Below are 23,175 nucleotides of genomic sequence, written 5' to 3' on the forward strand. Positions count from 1 at the left end.
AGTGAAATGGAAAATATTATATAGAGACCCAACAGCAGACTGGAGGAACACAAGAATCAAGTCAAAGATTTGGAATACAAAGATGCAAAGGACACTCCTCTGGAGAAGCAAGAAGAGAAGAGAATCCAGAAAGTTGAAGATAGTATAAGGAGCCTCTGGGACAACTTAAAACGTACCAACATCAGAATTATGGGGGTGCCAGAAGAAGAGAGAGTGCAAGATACTGAAACCTATTGGAAGAAATAATGTCATAAAACTTCCTCCACCTGGTGAAAGAAATATACTAACAAGTCCAGGAAGCAAGGAGAACCCCAAACAAAGGGAATCCAAAGAGGACCACACCATGACACATCATAATTAAAATGCCAAGGGCAAAAGACAAAGAGAGAATATTAAAAGCAGCAAGAGAATAACAGTTAGTTACCTATAAGAGAGCACCCATATGATTGTCAGCTGATTTCTCAACAGACACTATGCAGGCCAGATGGGAGTGGCAAGAAATATTCAAAATGATGAATAGCAAAAACCTACAACCAAGATTACTCTACTCAGCAAAGTTATCATTCAGAATAAAATAAAGAGCTTCACAGATAAGAAAAAGCTAAAGGAGTTCATCACCACCAAACCAGTATTATATGAAATGCTGAAAGGTATTCTTTAATAAGAGGAAGAAGGAAAAAGATAAAAATTATGATCAACCAATACATATATATCAACAAGTAATCTAAAAATCAAGTGAATAAAAAATCTGAGGAACAGCTGAAACCGGTTTGGCTCAGTGAATAGAGAGTGTCAGCCCATGGACTGCAAGGTCCCAGGTTCTATTCCGGTCAAAGGCATGTACCTTGATTGTGGGCACATTCTCAGTAGGGGTGTGCAAGAGGCAGCTGATCAATGTTTCTAGCTTTTTTTTTTTTTAAATATATTTTATTGATTTTTTACAGAGAGGAAGAGAGAGGGATAGAGAATTAGGAACATTGATGAGAGAGAATCATCAATCAGCTGCCTTTTGTAAACCCCCTACTGGGGATGTGCCCACAACCAAGGTACATGCCCTTGACCAGAATCGAACCCGGGACCTTTCAGTCCACAGGCCAACGCTCTATCCATTGAGCCAAACTGGTTTCAGCTGTTTCTAGCTTTCTATTCCTCTCTCTTCCTCTCTGTAAAAACTCAATTATATATATATATATATATATATATATATATATATATATATATATATATATGTGTGTGTGTGTGTGTGTGTGTGTGTGTGTGTGTGTGTATAAAATCTGAGGAACAGAATAAACTGGTGAATATAATAGAGTCAGGGGCAAAGAAAGGGAGTGGATTGATAATTATCAGGGGGAAAGGACTGTGGGGGGTTCAGGAAGAGACTGGATTAAAATAGCACACCTATGGATGAGGACAATGGGGAGGGGGAGGTAAGGGCAGAGGTTGGGGTGGGAACTGGGTGGAAGGGAGCTATGAGGGAAAAAGGAGAAAGAATTAAAATAATCTGAGCAATAAAGATTTGTTAAATTTGAAAAGAAGAAGAAGAAGAAGAAGAAGAAGAAGAAGAAGAAGAAGAAGAAGAAGAAGAAGAAGAAGAAAAAGAAGAGAAGAAGAAGAAGAAGAAGAAGAAGAAGAAGGGGAAGAAGAGGGAGAAGAGGAAGAAGAGGAAGAAGAAGAAGAAGAGGAAGAAGAAGAAGAAGAGGAAGAAGAAGAAGAAGAAGAAGAAGAAGAAGAAGAAGAAGAAGAAGAAGAAGAAGAAGAAGACGACGACGAAGAGAAGGAGAATGCCCATGGAACCCTGACGAATTTGGTTCAGTGGATAGAGCATCAGCCTGTGGACTCAGAAGTCCCAGGTTCGATTCCAGTCAAGGGCATGTGTCTTGGTTGTGGGCACATCCCCAGTAGGGGGTGTGCAAGAGGCAGCTGATCAATGTTTCTCTCTCATCAATGTTTCTAGATCTCTATCCCTTTCCCTTCTTCTCTGTAAAAGATCAATAAAGTATTTTTTTTTTTAAAAAAAAAGAATGCCCATGGAGAGAGAGAATTAGATATGTGTGTGAGGTTTTTTTTGTTTTGTTTTGTTTTGTTTTGTTTGCCTTTTGAGGACCAATCTCATGACTCCTTTATATTCCTAAATAGTTCCATTTATAGTTCCTTAGAGGGGGTTTCTCTATCTTGTCATTGTCAACATTTGGGCTGGGTGATTTTTGCTGTGGGGGGCTGCCCTGGGCACGGTACAAGTTTTAGCACCTCTGGCCTGTACCCACTAGACGTCAGCAGCACACACCCCAGTAGTAACAACCAAAATGTCTTCAGACATTGTTTGTTGGATGTGCCCTGGATAACAAAACTGCCTGCAGTGAAGACTTCTAAACCACAGGGTAAGTTCTGGATAACAGAACTGCCCACAGTTGCTTCTAAACTACAGTGTAAGGGTTATAACCAGAATTTCTAATATCGATGCAATATTGCTATCTAAGCTACACACCTTACTCAAGTTTTATCAGTCACCCAGTGATGTCTTTTATAGCAGTTTTTATTTTCAGGTCCCTGGTTCAATCCGGGATCATTTATTTCATTTAGATATCATTCTTTTTTAATGTCCTTCCAACCTGGAACATTTTTTCTTTCTTTGTCTTTCATGGCACTGACATTTTTGAAAGTTATAGGCTAGTCATTTTTATGAAAAATACTAGAGGCCCAATGCACAAAATTTATGTGTGTGTGTGTGTGTGTGTGTGTGTGTGTGTGTGTGTGTGTATGTTCCTCGGCCCAACCTGCACCCTCTCCAATCTGGATGTATTATATATATATATCCTCCCTACTTGGCTTTGCTCATTGAAAAAAGTCTAGACACAATAGCAAATGAGTATTCCTAGCACCCAACTACTCTATTTCCCACTAACAGAAAACAGAATTTCACATGGTTCCTGGTTGATGCCACAGAATATGTCCAAGATGAACCTGTGACATCTGGTCTTACGAGAGAGTAAGAAAACCACCAAAGATTACCTGAGTCACTTCTGAAAGTTTCAGCCCACAAAGCTTCCTCAGCCAGGTGTGTCCCACAAGGAGGATAAGTGCCAGGGACTGAAGCAGGGTGTGTTTCCCCAAAAGCTCATAATGACTTAACTCATCACTCCAGAGGATTGTGGGGAATCATTCATTATTTTGAACACTGGTATATAAAGTGCAAGAAGCCAGCCCTCGCCTGGCCTTTTCCATAGGAAGGCTCACTGGGTAGCCACATAGGAAGTATGGGAAAGGAAGCATCTGGAAAAGGAAGAATTCTAGCTAATAATTAGAGAGCATTTCTGGAGAAAAGTCATTGTTTTTGCAACCCCAGTGGCTGCTGACCTCATGTAAGGAGAGACAGTCAAAGAGTATGAGCCTCCTGGTGAAAGGACACAACATCACTCGTGGTTGTGCCAAGGAATTAAACCCCAGTCTGAACCCAGTTCTAGAACCAACCACCAATGCGCAGGGCAGAGGGAAAACAAAGCAACATACTGGACTGTGTCATGAGGGTGCAATCAACAGCACCCCAACTGTAGGAAACACCTCAGGACAAATAGCCTGAGTTGTATTTGGATTTATCTCAAGGGAAGGAAGGGGATGTAGGAGGCCTGTGAATTAACAGAGATTGAAAAGACATATTTTCTGCCCTAACTGATTTGGCTCAGGGGATAGAGCGTCGGCCTGTGGACTGAAAGGTCCCAGGTTTGATTCCGGTCAAGGGCATGGACTTTGGTTGAGGGCACATCCCCAGTAAGAGGTGTGCAAGAGGCAGCTGATTGATGTTTCTCTCTCATTGATGTTTCTAACTATCTATCCCTCTCTCTTTCTCTCAGTAAAAAAAAAAAATCAATAATATATATATATATATATATATATATATATATATATATATATATATTTTTTTTTTTTTTTTTTTTTTTTTAAGAAAAGACATATTTTCTTTTGGAATAGGCAATGTTACAGGCAGTTAGACATGACCAGAGCAAGGACAATAAGCCAGGTACTGAAATTCACCAGGGCAAAAAACTCCTAGAAAGGAGCAAAACTGAGAAAATGAAAACCTCACCCCCAGGCTAACATATCCTCCCCTGACATATCACTAGTCAAGCAGTTTAGACCCCCTGCCCTATCCTTCCTAAATATAACATCTGGGCCTCAGTTGTATTTTAGCTCCAGGCCCAGAAAAGCAGCAAAACCAGACCAGGGATGCTATGGCTGCCTCAGGACCAGCTCCGCTGACTAATGACCCTGCCCTGGCGTTGGCCAGTCCGTGGAGAGCATGAGCCTGGAGGAGCACACCTAGACGATGGATAAATATTCTCTTGAGACCTCCCGTGAGACCTAAGATTTCTCCCTGAAAGAGATAAATACGCTCAGCATGAAGGACCCATCTCGGGCTCACCCCCCACCGGAGCATGCCCCTGCCATTCCCTTCTCCCATCTTTCCCCTAAGAGTCCCCACAAGACCTGCAACCAGGGGAGGAATGGTTGCAAGTGGCAGCTCATCCTGGGCTCACCTCTGAACCTGTCCCCAAGGTCCCCTTTTCTCAGACCTCTCAGCGAGCCAAAGCAGCCCAGCCTAGGTCTCCCATTGCTTCTTCTATGCCTTCCTTGTTTCACTGCCCTTAGCATATTTTTGCTGCAGCCAGTAAATTCTTTTTTAAAAAATTAATTAATTAATTAATTTTTATTTGTTTGTTTGTTTGTTTACTTATTTACTTATTTATTTTGGTATAGCAAAGGTGTAGATTTATTAGAGAACAAGTGCAGACTCCCACATCAGGAGAGGGAAGAGTCCCATAGAACGAACTTCCATGTGGGGAGAGGGAAAGGGTCCCTGTTTGTTTGTTTTTTAAATTTTTTATTGCTGACAATGTAATAGCTGCCCCTCACTTCCCCCCACCTCAGTTTGTTGCCCTCCAGCATGTCCCCACTCCACCCCAGCAGTCACACATTTATATGGCTCCTTTAAGCCACAACATGACTTGTCATCAATTATACTTTAAGAGCAGGCCCAGAGTCAGTTGAAGTTCAAACAGCTAGTCTGATTTTTCCCCACCAGGGTCCCGTTCTTCCCAGGGATTTGTAGCTGAAATTCCAGATTGAAATGTGGACTACCCCTACAACGTCCTCTTGAAAATCCAATTTCCTTTCCTTTTCTTTTTTTTAAATATATTTTTATTGATTTTTTACAGAGAGGAAGAGAGAGGGATAGAGAGTTAGAAACATCGATGAGAGAGAATCATTGATCAGCTGCCTCTTGCACACCCCCCACCGGGGATGTGCCCGCAACCAAGGTACATGCCCTTGACAGGAATTGAACCCGGGACCCTTCAGTCCGCAGACCGACGCTCTAGCCACTGAGCCAAACCGGTTTCGGCTGGAAATCCAATTTTCAAGAGGAAGAGTCTTAACCTGTCTTTTTAAGAACAAAAATAAGAAATAAATTTTAAAAAGTCTGTGGAAATAAAACTTGAGTATTTGGATAAATCAATATAAATATTGGCTAATATGCTGATTTTGCCATCTGCCATAGGGATAAACTGTACCTTTCCACTTGTGTGCAGCTCTAAGGAATGTCGTTAGTGTGGTTGCTTTTCTTGAAAACTTTAAATAGATGACTACCTTCTCCTATTATTGAGCAAACTCTTCAGCTAGTCATTGTACAAGTATTTCCTTGGCATCAAGTAGCTTACATTTTATTCAGCTACACTTGAGGGCACTTGTCTCTTTTAATGGGACCACTTCAGCTAATTATTTTTCTTTCTTCTTCTCCTTTTTTACATACATAATAATTGGAGCCTAAAGGGCTCGATTTTATTACTCTTTGAAAAAAGAGCATCCTTGATTCTTTTATTTCTTTGCTTTTATTCCTTTGCTCTAGTACATTTTGAATTGTTTAAACACCAATAGGCAAGTCCATTTTATTTTCCCTGGGAAAACATTTTCAGTTCCAAAAAAGAAATAAAGGTAAAATGAAACTATTTTCTTAGAAAAAAAAAAAATCTTCAGTCAAGAAAGAGCAAGATTAAATGGAAGGTGTCACCCACCCTCTTGTAAAGGACTACATTGAAATGAAAACATTAGAAAATATTTCCAAATGCTCTCGGTTGTATTTTTAAAGTTCGGGGTAATATCCTGCAAAAGATTTTTTGTTTTGTTTATAAATGTCAACTAGGTATTGGTATTTGTGAACACTTAAAAAAAAATCAAACTATGCTGTCTTAGGGGCATCCTTAACTCATAATGTGACAAAGCAAGTAGAAAAGGAACTCTAGCTCAATAAGCTTTTGTACAGCCCGTCACCAGCCCTTGCAATGAGATATCAGGCCTTTAATAAACTTGCAAAACCAAGTTCAATTTCACATTGAGAAATACAATGGGCTTGAGAGCTTGTTTACTCGATGCAGGCATTTGAACTTGGCTGCAGGCATTTGAACTTGGCTCCATGGAAGTGTTGGGAGGCTGGGGTTCTTTCAAGGGACAACATTTCGGGATTCTCCGCAGCTAGCTTTACCATCTTTTCTGATCATTTTTTTCAAGCAGCTACTCAGCAAAAAAGCCTGTTTGGTGTAAAGAACAAACCACTGCCAGCCACTGTCCTCGCTGTACTGGAATGGGAGCTTTAGGTTCTGGTTGAGGATTCGCTGGGGCCCATCCATATCCAGTAGAGTCCCCAGGAAGGTGACCTGCCAGCACTTCACTCTGCTCAGCTGGAAGACATGCTGGGTCTGGCTGTCGGCCAGGATGACGCAGCAGCTGATCTCGTTGTTGCCAACGGAGAGCACAGCCCCGCAGCCTGGCTCCGGGTGGTCACAGGTACAGGGTCCAGCTGCACGGAGCCATAGTGCCACACCTCCCGGGACAGCTCCAGAAACTTTGTTTGTCTTCCACCTGGAGAGCCTCTGGTTTCTGCCTCTGGGCCGGTGTGGGTTTGGCCCATCCTCTCTGGATGTCCTGGGTGGCCTGCAGGTGGATCAGATTCACCGCCGCTCTGCAGTCCATCAGCATGGAGTCAGGGGATGGGTCCATGTACCACTTCCGGAGTCCGACCTTGCAGTCTTCCAGTTCGGAACTTTGGAGACTCACATAAGGGAGTTCAAAGTCTGCTAACTTATGCCGAAACTGGTTTGGCTCAGTGGATAGAGCATCAGCCTGAGGACAGAAAGGTCCCAGGTTCGACTCCAACCAAGGGCATGTACCTTGGTTGCAGGCACATCCCCAGTAGGGGGTGTGCAGGAGGCAGCTGGTCTATGATTCTCTTTCATCGATGTTTCAACTCTCTGTCCCTCCCTGTAAAAAAATCAATAAATATATATTAAAAAAAAAAACAAAAAACAAAAAACAAAGTCTGCTAACTTTTTTATGACAGAGAGCTTGCCCTCCTTGCAAAACCGAATGAGAAAGAGGCCAAAGTAGCCCAAGAGCTCCCGACACAGTTCGATGTTGTGTGACACCGCCTCCAGGACCTTTTCGGGGGTGTCCGAGGTGAGGATCTCGACTTCAATGCTCCTTCCGTCGGGCAGAAGTATGTCCAGGGCGGCTTTCTTGGCGGCGATGCTGAACGTGTCCAGCTGCACCCGCTTCAAGAAATCAACGAAGACTTCACTTCTCAACACGTCTGGGTCCACAGTTACATTTTGCAAATAATGTTCCAACTGGTCCCTCCTCTCATTAGCCATAGATGTGGTCATCGTAGTACTTTGGTGGAAAGGGAGGCAGGCAGTTTCCAAAGACGCGTCTCAGCTGCTGGTCCCAGCGATGCAGCTGGCTGTAGCGCACCCTTCAGAACAGCAGCCGGTCCAGGTACGCGGATTACAGCGTGTAGCAGCCGCCCAGCGCGTCGAGCTGCTGCTGGGTCACCGGGATGCAGAACTGCGTCTTCCTGGCTCCGCGCTCCCGCATGGGTTGGGTCCGCGGTTCGGGTTGGGTCGCGGCGGGGCAGCCCGGCCTGCCATCCTAGGCTCTGAGCCCCCAGCCGTGGGCGCAGCCGGGTGGCCAGGCCGTGGGGCCGAACCCTGCGGCCAATAAATTCTTACCTACTTTGCTACAGTCCCGCGATTGAAATCTTTCCTTCAAGAAGATAAGGTTTCAAAGGAAAAGGAGAAGGAGAAGGAGGAGGAGGAGGAGGAGGAGGAGGAGGAGGAGGAGGAGGAGGAGAAGGAGAAGGAGAAGGAGAAGGAGAAGGAGAAGGAGAAGGAGAAGGAGAAGGAGAAGGAGAAGGAGAAGGAGAAGGAGAAGGAGAAGGAGAAGGAGAAGGAGAAGGAGAAGGAGAAGGAGAAGGAGAAGGAGAAGGAAGGAGAAGGAGGAGACAAGGTTTCGTAATCTCCAGACAGGCAAGACTAAAACTACAATATGGGAAAATTGGACAGAATTCTACAGTTTATGTGCATGAAAAAAAGACAGTGGAAATAGCCCAGGAATTTTCTAAAAGATGCACATTCAGGTGATAGACTATCCAGGAATGCAAGGCAGTGATTACTACAAAAGTCACAACAGTAGTTACTTTGCAAAGGAAAAAAGCAGCTGTGATGGGAATATGGTGAAAGGAGGGCCTTTTGAGGTAGCTGGAGACATGTTGACCTGGGCGGAGGTTATAATTCTGCTCACTTCCCAGCTGGTTTCTCAAACTCAGCACTATTTTTTTAAAAATATATTTTTTATTGATTTTGTACAGAGAGGAAGGGAGCGGGATAGAGAGTAAGAAACATTGATGAGAGTCATTGATCAGCTGCCTCTTGCACACCCCCTACTGGGGATATGCTTGCAGCCAAGGTACATGTCCTTGATCGGAATCTTTCCATCCCCAAGCCGGGACCTTTCTGTCCCCAAGCCGATGCCATTGAGCCAAACCGGTCTCAGCTCAGCACTATTTTTAAAAAATATATGATTTTTACAGAGAAGAAGGGAGAGGGAGAGAGAGTTAGAAGCATCCATGAGAGAGAAACATCAATCAGCTGCCTCCTGCACACCTCTTACTGGGGATGTGCCCGCAACCAAGGTACATGTCCTTGACAGGAATTGAACCCAGGACCCTTTAATCCACAAGCTGACTCTCTATCCACTGAACCAAATGGTTAGGGCTCAAACTCAGCACTGTGCTATTTAATCCTTTGTTGTGTGTGGGGGGGGGGGGAGGGGGGGGAGGAGGGGAGGAACTACCCTGTGCACTGCAGGGTGTTCATCAGCATCCTTGGCTTCTACCACTAGATCCCTTCCCCTTCTCCATATGGCAATCAAAAATCACCCTGGGCCCTGCTGGTATGGCTCAGTGGTTGAGTGTTGACCTATGAGCCAGGAGGTCATCATTCAATGCCTGGGATGCAGGCTCAATTCCTAGTAGGGGGCCTGCAGCAGGCAGCGGATCAATGATTCTCTCATCATTGATGTTTCCATCTCTCTCCCTCTCCCTTCCTCTCTGAAATCAATAAAAATATATATTTTAAAAATCACCTTGGTTGCCGAAACAGGTTTGGCTCAGTGGATAGAGCATCGGCCTGTGGACTGAAAGGTCCCAGGTTCTATTCCTGTCAAGGGCATGTACCTTGGTTGCAGGCACATCCCCAGTAGGGGGTATGCAAGAGGCAGCTGATTGATGTTTCTCTCTCATTGATGTTTCTAACTCTCTGTCCCTCTCTCTTCCTCTCTGTAAAAAAATCAATAAAATATATATATATTAAAAATCAATAAAATATATATATATATTTTTAAAAATCACCTTGGTTGAGAACCTCCCTTCACTATTCCTTAAGCTATACATTTATTTTATGTGGCTTCTTTATTTTTTTTTCAAAGGTTCTTTATTGATTTTTAGAGAGAAAGGAAGGAGAGGGAGAGAAATATTAATGTGAGTCAAGACCGGTTTGGCTCAATGGATAGAGCGTCGGCTTGGGGACTGAAGGGTCCCGGGTTCGATTCCGGTCAAGGGCATGTGCCTTGGTTGCGGGCATATCCCCAGTAGGGGGTGTGCAAGAGGCAGCTGATCGATGACTCTCTCTCATCGATGTTTGTAACTCTCTAACTCTGTCCCTTCCTCTCTGTACAAAATCAATAAAATATATTATATAAAAAAAGAAATATTAATGTGAGAGTGAGATATTGCTTGATTGACTCCTGCACACCTCCTTCCAGGGATCCGGGATCCAACTTGCAACCCGGGGATGTGCCCTAGCCTGTAATCCTGTAATCCAGTGTTTCCCAAACTTTTTTTTGTTTGTTTCCCAAACTTTTGACATATGTGTACCCCTTCTATAATTTTCGTAACGCTTAGTACCCCTCGTACTCATGAGAACATAGAATTAGGTGCAGCTAAGCACGGTGCAGTGCATATCCCCACCGAACTCCGGTGCAAAGCGTACACCCACCAAACTCTTCCCGTACCCCTGGGGGTACGCGTACCACACTTTGGGAAACACTGCAGTGTAATCGAACAGGGAACATTTCAGTACACTAGATGATGCCCAGCCGACTGAGCCACACAGGCTAGGGCTTATGGAGTTGAGTTTGCTTCTATTTTACAATAAAAATACTCTTTAAATTCCAATGAAGTGTTCATGGGAAAATTGGACAGAATTCTACAGTTTATGTGCATGAAAAAAAGACAGTGGAAATAGCCCAGGAATTTTTTAAAAGGCAGACTACCCAGTATTGAATGTGTTCTAAAGCTACAGTGTTAAAATGGAGTGGCAGTGGGACAACATAGAGGAATCTGGAATAAATAACTTGCCTCCAGGGCTCCATTGATCAGATAAAGCCTGAGAGCTTCAGATGTGCTTTTCAGCCTGTCCCTTCAGTCACCCTCCTGCCAACACATTGACCTGGTCAAAGTCCGGATATAGGGAGCTTCCTTCTTCCCTTCCTCTGCACACGCTCTCTCCCATTTGGAGCACCCTTCCTTAAACGTTACACCTCCAGCTGCCTCGCAGGACCCTCCAGGTCAGGGTTTGCCCCTCTTTTCTCCTCCCATAGACCCCAGCTCCACTCATCCCCTTACCATACACTGTAGTTTGAGTCTGCCTCTGCCTCTCAGCTTTGAGGTGCAGGATGACAGGGATTGTGTCCCCTCAGGGTCATACACAGTAGGTGCTCATAACACTAAAGTAATAAGGGGGAAAAAGCAATCTGTACAGCTGCTTTAGATAATAATATATTACAAATGGATTAGAATGTTAAAGGTATTTTTTAAATCATTAGTTCAATGAATATTTATTGCACACCTACTGTGTAACAGGGGCATTGGATAAAGTAGTGACCAAAATAAATCAATTCCCTGTCGTTAGTGGGACAGATAGGTATGTGCAGGGAAGACAGGTCAGGAAGGTGAACAGCCTGTGCAAAGACCCTGTGGTGGGAAAGACCCAGGGTCCTGGTACCTCACCCAGACACTGGGATCTGAGCATCAGTCCTACCAGCTTCCATCTAAAGAATGTTTCAAGCAGTTTTGGTCACTGCTTTATCCAATGCCCCTGGCACACAGTAGGTGTGCAATAAATGTTCGTTGAACTAATGATTTAAAATTATAATTCATATGGAATATATTATTATCTAGAGCGGCTGTACAGATTGTTTTTTTCCTGATTATTTTAGTGTTATTGAGCACCTACTGTGTTCCTGACACTGTGTATGTCCCTAAGGGGACACAATCTCCCCGGTGCATCTCCTGCTCAGAGCCTCCCATATCTCCCTAATGTCCAGTGGATCCAACCCAAGAGTCTCAGCCCTTCACTGGACAGCCCTTGGCCACCGGGCTCCTTCCCGCTGTGCCTCAGGGAACAGTCATTCCAAGCCCCGCCCCCAGGCTCTCCCACCGTCGCGGGGCCGGCCCACCCCACCTCCCCATTGGACAGTTCTGAGAATACCGGGCATTGGTTGGCTGCAGTGACCGTCAATTAGGGCCGAGGCATAGATAACCTGTTCTCGGGCTCCGAGGGGGCGGGCTCGGGCGCGGGCGCGGATGTGGCTGCGGCATCAGGTAAATCCTTGCGGGCCACCGAGGAGGACCTCGGGCGGGATGAGGAGGCGCCCCGGGAGTGGCGCCCCGGGGAGCGGTGCTGCGCCGTCAGCCCCCGCGGGCTCAGCCGCTGCGACGGGGCGGACGCCGCGCCCTCCGGCTGGGACCCTCCCGCACCGCGAGCCCCAGCGGGCAGCGCGCAGGACGGGGGGCTCTGCATTGGGGCGATCGCCTCCTCCCGCCCTCCGGGAGCCCAGAGGGGGCTTGTTCGCCCCCCAGCCGGCTCCCCCAGCCTTTCCCGCGTCCCTCCCGGACAGCCCGGGGCCCGGGTCGAGCCCCCCGCGCCGGACCGGGGTGTGCGCGGGGCGATGCGGAAACGGTGCGGGGGGGACGGCCGCCCCCGGGCCGCGGACAATGGGCAGCGGATGGAACCGCCCGGCAGCGCTTCCTGCAGGAAACGGCTCTGTCCCTGCGAGGCCGTTTGGGGGGGACGGGGAGGGAGTGGTGGGTACTCAGGGTACTGACCTGAGTACCGCCCATCTCACGCCGGCACCAGCCGACACCCCCATCTCGGGGTGTGCATGTTCCGCTCCAACTTTAGGGGGCGCCACCACCCAGGGCCTCAAGCAGGGGCAGGGTGAGAGCCGGAGGGAGTCCCCTCCCCAGGACCCGGAGCTGCACTCCGGCGGGGTTTCGTGATCGCAGCACCGAGCCCAGAAATAGTCCCGGGGGCTGGAGTGGGGGCGTCTGGCGTCAGCTCTGACGGCCTAATGAGGGGCCTCGGGCAGAGGACCCCGATCTAGCTGTGACAGCTCAGCGGGAGCGGAGGAGAGGGGAGGGCAGCTGATGCCCCAATTCCCCAGCTGCGTGAGGCTGCAGCCCCTGGAGGGTGGGGGGCCGGGGGCGGGGCGCTCCCTGCCTTCGGGGACACACGCGGGGACGGGCATGATGCCGGTGGGAGGGTCGCCTGGGCGGGAAGGGCTGTTTCCAGGAGGCCAGCAGGTGGAATGGCCAGTGCAGAAACAGTGGCAAAGCCGCCTGAGTTCGAATCCTGCTTCTGCCAGAATGTGACCTTGGGAGCATCCCTTAATCTGTTTCTCCCTATGGAGAAAGGAGAAAGATAGTGAGAAACCAACTTCAGGGGCTTAGCTAGAATTTTTTTTTTTTTAAAGCTAATTAATACCTACAGATTGCCTAGAATGGAAGCTGGTCCATTGAAAATGGAAAAAGAATCCTGGCTGGTTTGGCTCAGTGGACAGAGCATTGGCCTGCGGACTGAAGAGTCCAGGGCATGTACCTTGGTTGCAGGCTGAATCCGCAGCAGGGGGCGTGAAGGAAGCGGCCAATCCATGATTTTCTCTTCATTGATGTTTCTCTCTCTACCTCTCCCCTCCTCTCTGAGATCAATAACATATATATATCGGAAAGCGGTTTGGCTCAATGGATAGAGCGTCGGCTTGGGGACTGACGGGTTCCGGGTTCGATTCCGGTCAAGGGCATGTACCTTGGTTGTGGGCATATTCCCAGTGTGGGGTGTGCAAGAGGTGGCTGATCGATGACTCTCTCTCACTGATGTTTCTAACTCTCTATCTCTCTCCCTTCTTCTCTGTACGAAATCAATAAAATATATTTAAAAAATTTTTAAAAAATATATATATATGTATATATATATAATTTTTTTAAAAAGAAAAGATGAGACATTAAAGAGAGTAAAGAATCTTTAAAAAAGGAAAAATGGGAAGTGTTTTTATTATTCGTTACCATTCTTGGAGTATGCACCCATTTCCCCACCAGCCTCTGGGTGAGCTGCTAGGTGGTCTGGGTCTTAGGGATGGCCCACAGCTGTTCTTGGAGGTCCCAGCACCACAGATTTGGGTGTTACCCGATCACTGGAGGAGGGGGCTGTCCCCCTTTGAGCTGTGTATGAAAAGGCCCAGCCTTCTAACCCCCCACCCAGGCCTTTTCCATGGCCAAGCTTTTCTCTGGAGTTTCCTAAAAACAAGTCCTGAGAGGCACTGGATGTCCTGTGTGATGGTCCACCCTTGCTCCTGGTAAAGGGGCAGGAAACAGCTGCTTTGGGACAGGAAGAGGCTCCGGGTGGGGGAGGTCAGGGACCGAGGCTGGACAAAGGTGGGAAGTGAGAAGACAGTTAGTTTAGCACAAATGAGCGGTGGGTTAGGGAGAGGTCAGATCGGGTCTGGTAGGGAAGGGTCTCCAGAAGATGTGCAGAGGGTGTTTCCCACAATTGACTTAATTGCTTTGTACCTCAGTTTCCCCGTCTGTAAAATGTGACTATCGACCTTGCAGGATTGCAAAGGATTACATGTAACCGAGCAGGGAATACAGAAGCAGCTTGATCCTGGCAGCTGGCTTGCCCTTCCCTGAGGCTTTTCATGGGAGCTCTTTATTTTTTTATTTTTTTTTTAATTAATTAATTAATTTATTTTTACATATTTTAATGATTTTTTTTTTTGCCCCCCTCCCTCCCTCCCCCATATCCCCTCCCTCTCATGGGAGCTCTTTAAAGCCCCGTCTTTCTCACCTGTGCTTTCTGAACCCAAGTTCGGGACTCAGCGTTTGTTCTTGTAAAATCGCACATTATTAGGTGTGACTCCGTCTTCCTCAGTTTCTTAAGGCTTCCATCATGTCACCCTGACTTACTCCCCTTCCATCCCAGACACAGTTTCAGCTCTGACAACCTGGGTGCTTGTGGTTCCATCACAAACTCTTACAAGCCCAAGACAGGGCCCTGTGGCAGCCACCAGAGGATTTCCGGGGTGCAAGTATCCACTGTTTGGCATCCTTTGTGCATCTGACCCCCAACTCTGTCTTTCCTCTAAAGGCCTCAGAGGTGACCTTGGTAAACATTCACATGTAGTTGTATCTTACTTGCATTTGTCCAAGGGAAACATTCAAGTGATTCTGTGTTTTTGTTTTTTAATCTGCAGAATCTGACCAGATGAGTTCTTAATGAGCCCATGAGGGCTTCCAGTTCTTGCCTTCCTCTCCTGAAGGTTCACATTACATCCCTGTGATGATTGGCTTCTGATTTTCCCCAGCGACTGACAGAAAACTCAGATCTAGAATGACACCCATACCCGTTCCCACCTTCAGCTACTCTTGTTTTTCTTTTTTTATTGATTGAGAGAGGAAAGGAGAGGGAGAGATGGATAGAAAAATCAGTGATGAGAGGCAATCATTGATCAGCTGCCTCCTGCATGCCCCCTACTGGGGATCAAGCCTATAAGCTGGGCATGTGTGCTGACTGGAATTGAACCATGGTTTACAGGTTGATGCTCAACCACTGAACCACACCAGCTGGGCTATTCTTGTTTTCTGAATTATTTTCCTCTCTCCTTTTGATGCTCTTCCTTTCTCCTCCTGCTCAGCAGGCTGAGGCATAGCACCTGGGTGTTCCCACATTCATTTATTCTAAGGCCTCTTGGGGGAGGCTGGAGAAATGGGCACTGGTGTGTGGGGTGGGTTGTTGCAGAACTCCTGGTCTGTTTACTCAGAATCCAGGCTGACCTGAGTCACAGCCAGAAGGATAGGGTCTGAGCCTTCCCCCCTCTGGGGGCCTTTTTCAGGGTGTGTCTGGTGGCTACTCCAGGAAACATGGCCAAGTTTGCCCTGAATCAGAACCTGCCTGGTAAGTGTACAGAATGGTAAGTGTGCACAGGCCCACACTTGGTGCTGGTGTGTGGACACAACCCTGCAGTTCCCTTCTTTGCATAGTGGCCGGAGGGGCCCTCTGTGCTGCCCTGCCACACGTGGAATGTAATCTAACATCTCATGAAGGCCCGGAGTCCCCCTTTGTCTGGCCTCATCTCCCTCTCCTACTCCTCTCTCCCTCTCTTCATTATTCTTCTCTGGACCCCTCAGCTCACCCTTTATTCCAGGCCCTCCCCCCCCCACTCCCATTCTCTCCCCAACCCCCTCGCCTCCCAGGACCTTTGCATGGGCTGTTTTGTTTTAGGAACCTTCTGTCTCAGCTGATTCCTCCTCATCACTTGGCCCTACTTCACCTTATTATTGCCCTAAGCACCATTTGTAATGTTTGTGTTCATCTGTCCCCTACAAGAGGACAGAAATGTTTGTCTAGTTCGATGCTTTGTCCTCAGGAAAGTGCCTGACGTGTAGCAGGAGCCTCAATAAACGTGTGTTTGCATGACCATTTGGGTTCACATAGGCATCTGAGCCTGGGTGTGGAATGGCTTGGTGCAGACAGAGCCCTGCCAGCGTGTTGCGGAGGGGAGGGGTACCCCTGGCCTGACACCCCTCATGCCCCTGTCATGCCCGCAGATCTGGGTGGCACTCGCTTGTGCCACGGCCCGATTGGGGGCTCCCGCAGCCCGAGTTCGTCCTACACGGTGGAGACGCCCTATGGCTTCCACTTGGACCTGGATTTCCTCAAATACGTGGAGGAGCTGGAGCGCGGCCCCGTCGCCCGTCGCGCCCCCAGCGCCCAGCCCGCACGCCGTCCCCGCGCGCCCCGGGTCGGCATCACGGGCGCGCGGAGCCCAGGAGCCTGGACGTCCAGCGAGTCCCTGGCGAGTGACGATGGGGGAGCGTCGGGCGCACTCTCCCCGGGCGCGCCCGCCTGGTTCCTGCAGCCGCCGCTGTCGCCGCGCGTGCCGGTGCCGCTGCGGAACCCGCACGTGGAGGACATGCTGCTGGAGACCAGCCGGCGGCTGGAGCTGGCGCAGGAGCGCGAGCGCAGCCCTCGGGGTTCGGGCCGCAGCAGCCCGGCCCCGGGCTCCGCCGCCACCCCCGCCCCCGCCTCGCCGGGCCCGGGGCAGCTGCAGGCGGTGCGGGAGCAGATGGCCGTGGCGCTGCGGCGGCTGCGGGAGCTGGAGGAGCAGGCGCGTGCGCTGCCGCAGTTGCAGGAGCAGGTGCGCGTGCTGCGCGCGGAGAAGGCGCGGCTGCTGGCGGGGCGCCGGCTGCCCGAGGACCATGCGGAGGCCGAGGCGCGCCCGGACAAGCTCGCCCAGCTGCGGCGGCTCACCGAGCGCCTGGCGGCTCCTGAGCGCGGTGTCCGTGCCAGGGCCTGTCCCCGGGCGGACGGCCTGGACGAGGAAGCTCCGCGGGGCAGCGAGGGCGCACTCCGTGTCCTGGACGGGGCGGCCCAGACGCAGGAGCCTGGAGTCCAGGCCGTGCTGGGGACCCAAGAGGCAGAAGCCCAGGCAGTGCCGGAGACCCGGGAAGCCAACGTGCAGGCGATCCCCGAGACCGTCGAGGCGGACGCATGGGTGACGGAGGCGCTGCTGGGGCTGCCCGCCGCCGCCGAGCGCGAGCTGGAGCTGCTGCGCGCCGGCCTGGAGCACCAGTGCGGGGTGAGCGAGCTCCTGCGGGGCCGGCTGCGGGAGCTGGAGGAGGCCCGGGCGGCTACGGAGGAGGCGGTAGCGGCCGGGTCTCCGTCCCGCGAGGCTGCAACCCAGACCCCGTGGGGTTGTGTGGAGAAGTCCACGCAGACCGAGCCCCCCGCGGAGGCCCCTTCCCGGACGCAGAGCCCACCTGGACTCACCGACAGGGACAGGGCCACGGCGCCCGTGGGTGAGTCCCCACCTCCCCCGGAGCCCCGGCTTGATGACCACTGGTCTGGAATTCAGTGCCCTTATCTGATCCCTGGCAGGCGTCCTCAAATCCATCATGAAGAGGAGAGACGGAACGCCTGGCGCCCAGCCCAGCCCGGGACCCAAGAGCCTGCAGTTTGTTGGGGTCACCAATGGAGAGTGAGCATTTCCCCCTCCTCCTGACAGCGGCTGTGGGAACACGGACTGGGGTTTGAGTTCCAGCTCTACCCTCCTGGGAAATGGGGATAGCCGGTCCCACCTGGCAGGACTCGGGACCGAGCCCACAGGGGAGGGTCAGCGGATGCCTCCCAAACCGCCCCCAGGTACGAGAGCTCATCCAGTGAGGAAGACAGCGACAGCGAGGACGATGCTGCCGACCCTCTGAGGAGCAGCTCCTGTGGCTCCGAGGATGACAGCGGCCAGGGATCCGACTCGGGCACCCCGGGACCTCCCGGCAGCGGAGTCGTTCGGGAGCCGGAGCCGGAGCCCGAGCGGGAGCCAGAACCAGAGCCGGGTTCGCCGGGGAGGTGAGCAGCGCCAGAACTCTGGAGTGGGGACCGTTGTTCTCTCTCCAGTTTCCGCGCCCCCCTCCCACCACTACTGAGCCTTTCCCCACCTCCTCCGTAGGTGCGAACTGAGCCCGAGATTGAGGGAGGCGTGCGCAGCGCTGCAGCGGGAGCTGAGCCAGCCCCGTGGGGTCGCCCGTGACAGCGTGAGTGTGTGAGGTGACAGGCCTTTACACACGAAGCCGTTGAGTCCGCCCAGGACCTCTCAATATCCTTAGGGAAGCGCCTCTATGTCTAGAGTTGGGGGAGGGTCTGGAGTTCCGTCCCCTAGCGCCTGGGACCTCCACCAATCCCAGACTCCAAAGGAATCTCCCTAAAAGCATCCCGCCCGGGCACTGATCAGAGCCCCGGGCCCATTCTCTGACTCCCCAAAGAAAAGAGCTCACCAGGTCTCCCACAGGCTCTTCCCCAGAAGAGGATCCCTGCTCCTGTGAGCCCGGGGCCCAATGTACTCCCTTTTCCGAAGGGGTGCAGCCCCCCAGGCCCTCACGGCCCTCCTCAGTGACCATCCTCCCCAGCCTGGACTCCCAGCCCCAACCCCATGGCGCCGGGACCTTCGCTGATGCTCTTCCCCGTCCCCGCAGGGCGCAGCGCGCCTGGTGGCCCTGGAGTGGTTTCGAGTGTCCAGCCAGCGCCGGTCGCAGGCAGAGCTTGTAGCCGGGGTCCTGCGGGCGGTAGCACGCCTGGGACAGGAGCTGCTGGCCCACGTGGTGAACCTGGCAGACGGCAACGGGAACACAGCCCTGCACTACAGCGTGTCCCATGGCAACCTTGCCATCTCCAGCTTGCTGCTGGATACTGGTCAGCATGGAGGAGGGGTGGGCAGGCACTAGGCTAGGGGTGTCGAACTCAATCAGAGAAGGGGCCAAAACCTAATATCCAGCCTAAATCGTGGGCCGAATGGTTTACTGAACAGTCATAAACTGTCATTGTGATGGAAACGCAGCGGAGTGCAGTGATGACAGCGCGGTTCGGGCCACATTGCAAGGCCTGGCGGGACGGATTTGGCCCGTGGGCCTTGTGTTTGACACATGTGCACTAGGCAGTGGGGTGGACAGGTAGAGAGCCTGGGCAGCTGGGAAAACCTGGAGAAATGTAGAGATGGGCTGGCCAGGCAGCTGGGACCACCATGCCTTACTGGGTGTTTCAAGGGCCAACATGGACTGACCTGAGTGCTGCCCCTGACCCTTCACTCACTTTCTAGGCTTTTGAATTATGTTGTCCTAAACTTAGTGGGATTATTTTATCTCTTAGCTTCTTTAACTGTGAAATGAGAATGTATCATCTCCCTGCCTGTGTGTCAGGCATGTAGTATGAAATTCCAGCCACATGTCCAGCCAGCTGCCTTTCTAATCTTGAGGGAAGGTACTCACTAGTCAGGGCTGTGACTACCATCTTGGTCTGGGACTGTCCCCTATCCTCCAATTTCACTTCACACCTTCCCATCCCCTGCCTCAGGAAGATACATGGTTCCAGGTAGTGCTGGAGTGGGCCACCCATGCCGCTTTGCCCATGGGTCCAACTGCCCAAGAGCCCGGAGTGCCCTCCCTGGCCTGCAGGTCTTGACCAAAGTAAGGTCACAGCTACTCTGGGCTGTGGCTTGTGAGGGGGTGATGCACCAAGTTATTTTCTGGGCATCCTCTGTCATTGATGAGACCCAAGGCTCCTTGGACCCTTTCACCCTGTATTGAACCCCATTCAGCCATCAATTACCACCAGTATTCCCTATACCCCTACCTACTTGCGGTTTGTCAGCCTGGTCCAACCTCACCCAGACAAATGAACCTCATACAGGGGCTGCTTTCCTTTCATCCCTCCAACTTAGCTTCCCAGTTCCTTTATCTTGATGTATCAGCCTTACACTTGAAAGGTCACCTCCTCCAAAATCTTACTCAACAACCCTCTTCACAACTTTCACCTCCCTGGGGTCTCAGCTTCCTCTGCTATTCCCTAACTCCAACAATCCTCAATCTTAAGGGATCCCAACCCATCTAGGGACCCCAGTCATATGGGATTAGGGCCTACCATGACCTCATTTTGTTACATCTGCAAAGAGCCCGTTTTCAAGTAAGGTCACATTTACAATTCTTCAGCTACACATTCAATGTCAGTCTTGGGGAAGGGGAGGATTCCAGAGGAACATAAGTTAACAGCTTCACAGGTCATGGTGGACAATAGCATTTATTCCCGGAGTTAACAGGAAAGTTTTAAATAGACTGGACCAAATTTCTTTGTTCTATTTCTGGCTGCTGTAAGGAAAGGAGGGGCACTTGGATCAAGGTGAACAATGGTGGTTTGTAGCCATAAAAATAAACATCCTTTATTGAGTGCTAGGTGGAGGGTAGAACACAATGTGAGGGAGGAGCCACAGGACATGGTACTTGGTGGAACCACCTATAGCACAAATGAACCAGAGACTGGGAGGTGAGTGAACCAGGTTGGGCTAGGGTTGTGGGCTTGGCTCACCGATCCCCTATCTCCTAGGAGTCTGCAACGTTGACTGCCAGAACCAAGCAGGCTACTCAGCCCTCATGTTAGCTGCACTCACCTCTGTTGGGCAGGAGGACATGCCTGTGGTCCAAAGACTCTTCCAAATGGGCAACGTCAATGCCAAGGCTAGCCAGGTGCGTGGATACCTCTTCAGGAGCCAACCCTGATTTTGACCTCCCTTCCCCCAAAACCCACCCAGTCCTCTCTTCCCCACCCCTCAGACAGGGCAGACAGCCCTCATGCTGGCCATCAGCCATGGCCGACAGGACATGGTAGCAGCCCTGCTAGCATGTGGGGCTGATGTCAATGTGCAAGATGTGGACGGAGCCACAGCACTGATGTTTGCCAGTGAGTACGGGCACCTGGAAACTGTCCGGATGCTACTGGCCCAGCCAAGCTGTGATCCTGCCCTCCTGGACAATGTGAGCTACTATGGATGGGGCTGGTTGGGTAGGCAGGTTGCCCATGCCTTGGTTCACTGACCACTGACCTAACTGTCCGGTTTTCTTCAGGAGGGCACCAGTGCCCTGGCCATGGCTCTGGAGGCCGAGCAGGATGAGGTGGCTGCTCTGCTGCATGCCCACCTGAGTTCAGGCCAGCCTGGTCCCCCGGTGAGTGTAGCTCCAACCTCAAGCAACAAAACTTTACAGCTGCAGTGTGTGAGGATACCCAGCATGCTCTAGGAAGGCCTCCCATTCCTACTCCCTCAGGGAAACCCTGGGAGAACTGGGGGTTTAATCTCCTATGTGGCTGGGACATTCCCTCCATCTTACAGATTGAGACCGAGGCCTGCACAGGGAGTGACCTGATCATGATCAGAGGCGGCCTGGCAGAGTATTTGTCAGTTACTGTCCCCAAAGAGGCTCAGAGCAAAGGAGTGAAGGACCCTTTGTAGTTAGGCCTGATTGGGGAAGAAGGTGCGGGCCCCCTGCAAGTAAGAGCTTCAGAATTGGAGACTGGATCAGTTTGCCAGCAGCCAAAGGGGAAAGAGTAATTCTCAGAGCTAAACCTGCCTGGCCATCCTGCTCTTTCCAGCAGAGATGCGGGAAAGGAGGCATGGTTAAGTGCCTCTTCCAGGTCAGATGGGCTAAAGGCAGGACTCAAACCTAGGCAGCCTGGCCCCACTGTGAAGGAGTTTTTCCTCAGACATGACCACAATGGAGAGGAATGAGACTTCCACCAAGTTAAGCATCCTTGAGTCTATGGCATCTGAGACCACAGCATTGTCCATAAGACAGTGACATGACCTCCAGCACCTTTCTCACCAGTCACCCCCTGACTCTCCCCCCGCCATGCCTGGCCAAAGAGGAAGCAGTGACGATGGAGAGGACCCCCGGCCTCAGTGAACAGCCTCGCACAATGGAGATGGATATGGATAGGGTGGGGATAAGGGTTGACCTTTCCTAATAAAACATTTCTAACTAAACTTGTATCTTGTTTTAGAAGCACAAATAAACACTTGGTTTCCCTTCTTCAAAAAGGGGTAAAACCTCCCTCCCCCAGGTTTCCGGAACGCAAAGGGGCCAGTGACCCCACCAGAAGGTATTATAAGCCTAGTGACCCCAGACCAGAACCCAAATTTATACAAACACTTTATTAACAGTGGCGCATCTTCCCCGTAGGCTCTGTGTTTACCCAGCCAGCCAGGACCCTGTAAAAAGACCCAAGCATGAGATGCTGACAGGCTTCCCAGCAACTGGCAAACTCCCTCCTCCCCAGCCTCGCAGCCCGTTTCTACATCCTTACCCTCCTCCTCCAAGAGCCCCCATCCCGGGCTTGCCAAAGCCCCCCTCCCACCAGCCCGAGTGTGACAGGCCGGCGCTGTGCTCACCAGACACAAGTTCAGCGCAGCCTCCGTGCCTCTCGCTCGGACTCCAATAGGGTGAGCACGTCGCCCTCGCGCACAGGGCCTTTCACGTTGCGGATGATGGAGCGGCTCGTGTCGTCCATGAACTCCACGCGGACCTAGGAGACCCACGGGAGTGGGGTGGGGTGGGGCGGAGGCGTGTGAGCCAGATCTAGATTCAGACGGCGCGAAGGGGCGGCCCGGGAGGAAAACCAAAAAGGGCGGAGACTGGCAAAACCAAGTTGTCAAGCGCCAGAAGCTGCCACCATGGGGTGGGGGTAACTGCGGCTCTGGGCCCGCTGGGGACCGGCCCATACTCGGCCGGGCGTGTAGCCTCACAGTGTGCATGGAGACCGCTGAGCCCAGGTAAAGGGGTTCACTGGAGCTCAGACCCGGCTGGCAGGGCCTTGGTGGGGGTTCGGACCCCCCAGGAAGCCTGGGATAAGGGCTTCTCGGATTCCCAGAGGGATAGTCCCCGCCCGCTCACCTGCGTGCACTGTCCCTGGGAGCCGGTCCTGCCCAGCACCTTGGTCACCTGGAGGGAAGTAGCTGGGTCAGCACCCGGCCCGGTCCCCTCCTCCCCGCCCCACCGGCCTCACTGCGGCCCGCATCGCCCGCACTCTGCTCACCCTGGCCAGCTTGATGGGCTGCACGCGACTCGTGTCCATGATGGCGGCAACAGTCGGGGCGGAAAGGAGTCACGTGGGTTTGGGAAATCCTTTATACGCCGTCCTA

The 23,175-nt window shown here is 51.1% G+C and overlaps 2 protein-coding genes and 1 pseudogene across 4 annotated transcripts; 1 reads left to right on the forward strand and 2 right to left on the reverse strand.

Moving 5' to 3' along the window:
• Positions 1 to 6,412: 6,412 nt before the first annotated feature.
• LOC118726136 lies at positions 6,413 to 8,031 on the reverse strand (annotated as a pseudogene).
• Positions 8,032 to 11,913: 3,882 nt separating this feature from the next.
• Positions 11,914 to 22,017, forward strand: KANK3 (KN motif and ankyrin repeat domains 3). Of its 3 annotated transcripts, XM_036450164.1 has the most exons (12): positions 11,943 to 11,986; positions 14,914 to 14,979; positions 15,553 to 15,614; positions 16,268 to 17,518; positions 17,598 to 17,697; positions 17,862 to 18,065; positions 18,166 to 18,250; positions 18,689 to 18,905; positions 20,589 to 20,728; positions 20,816 to 21,016; positions 21,107 to 21,205; positions 21,863 to 22,017. In XM_036450164.1, the coding sequence occupies exons 3-12, from the start codon at positions 15,581 to 15,583 to the stop codon at positions 21,938 to 21,940; spliced, it is 2,409 nt and encodes an 802-aa protein (XP_036306057.1). In that variant the 5' UTR covers positions 11,943 to 11,986; positions 14,914 to 14,979; positions 15,553 to 15,580; the 3' UTR covers positions 21,941 to 22,017. The 3 variants fall into 3 exon arrangements, with proteins under 3 accessions (XP_045441889.1, XP_036306059.1, XP_036306057.1); XM_036450166.2 differs by lacking the exon at positions 14,914 to 14,979 and having other exon boundaries at positions 11,916 to 11,986; XM_045585933.1 differs by lacking the exons at positions 14,914 to 14,979; positions 20,816 to 21,016; positions 21,107 to 21,205; positions 21,863 to 22,017 and having other exon boundaries at positions 11,914 to 11,986; positions 20,589 to 20,808.
• A 151-nt stretch (positions 22,018 to 22,168) lies between these two features.
• RPS28 (ribosomal protein S28) lies at positions 22,169 to 23,162 on the reverse strand. The gene is made up of 4 exons (XM_036450170.2): positions 23,070 to 23,162; positions 22,928 to 22,975; positions 22,426 to 22,559; positions 22,169 to 22,245 (listed from the first exon to the last, which is right to left on the reverse strand). The coding sequence occupies exons 1-3, from the start codon at positions 23,106 to 23,108 to the stop codon at positions 22,437 to 22,439; spliced, it is 210 nt and encodes a 69-aa protein (XP_036306063.1). The 5' UTR covers positions 23,109 to 23,162; the 3' UTR covers positions 22,169 to 22,245; positions 22,426 to 22,436.
• Between the last annotated feature and the right edge of the window lie 13 nt (positions 23,163 to 23,175).

Source organism: Pipistrellus kuhlii, unplaced genomic scaffold (genome assembly GCF_014108245.1).
Source record: "Pipistrellus kuhlii isolate mPipKuh1 unplaced genomic scaffold, mPipKuh1.p scaffold_m20_p_21, whole genome shotgun sequence".
NCBI lineage: Eukaryota > Metazoa > Chordata > Mammalia > Chiroptera > Vespertilionidae > Pipistrellus > Pipistrellus kuhlii.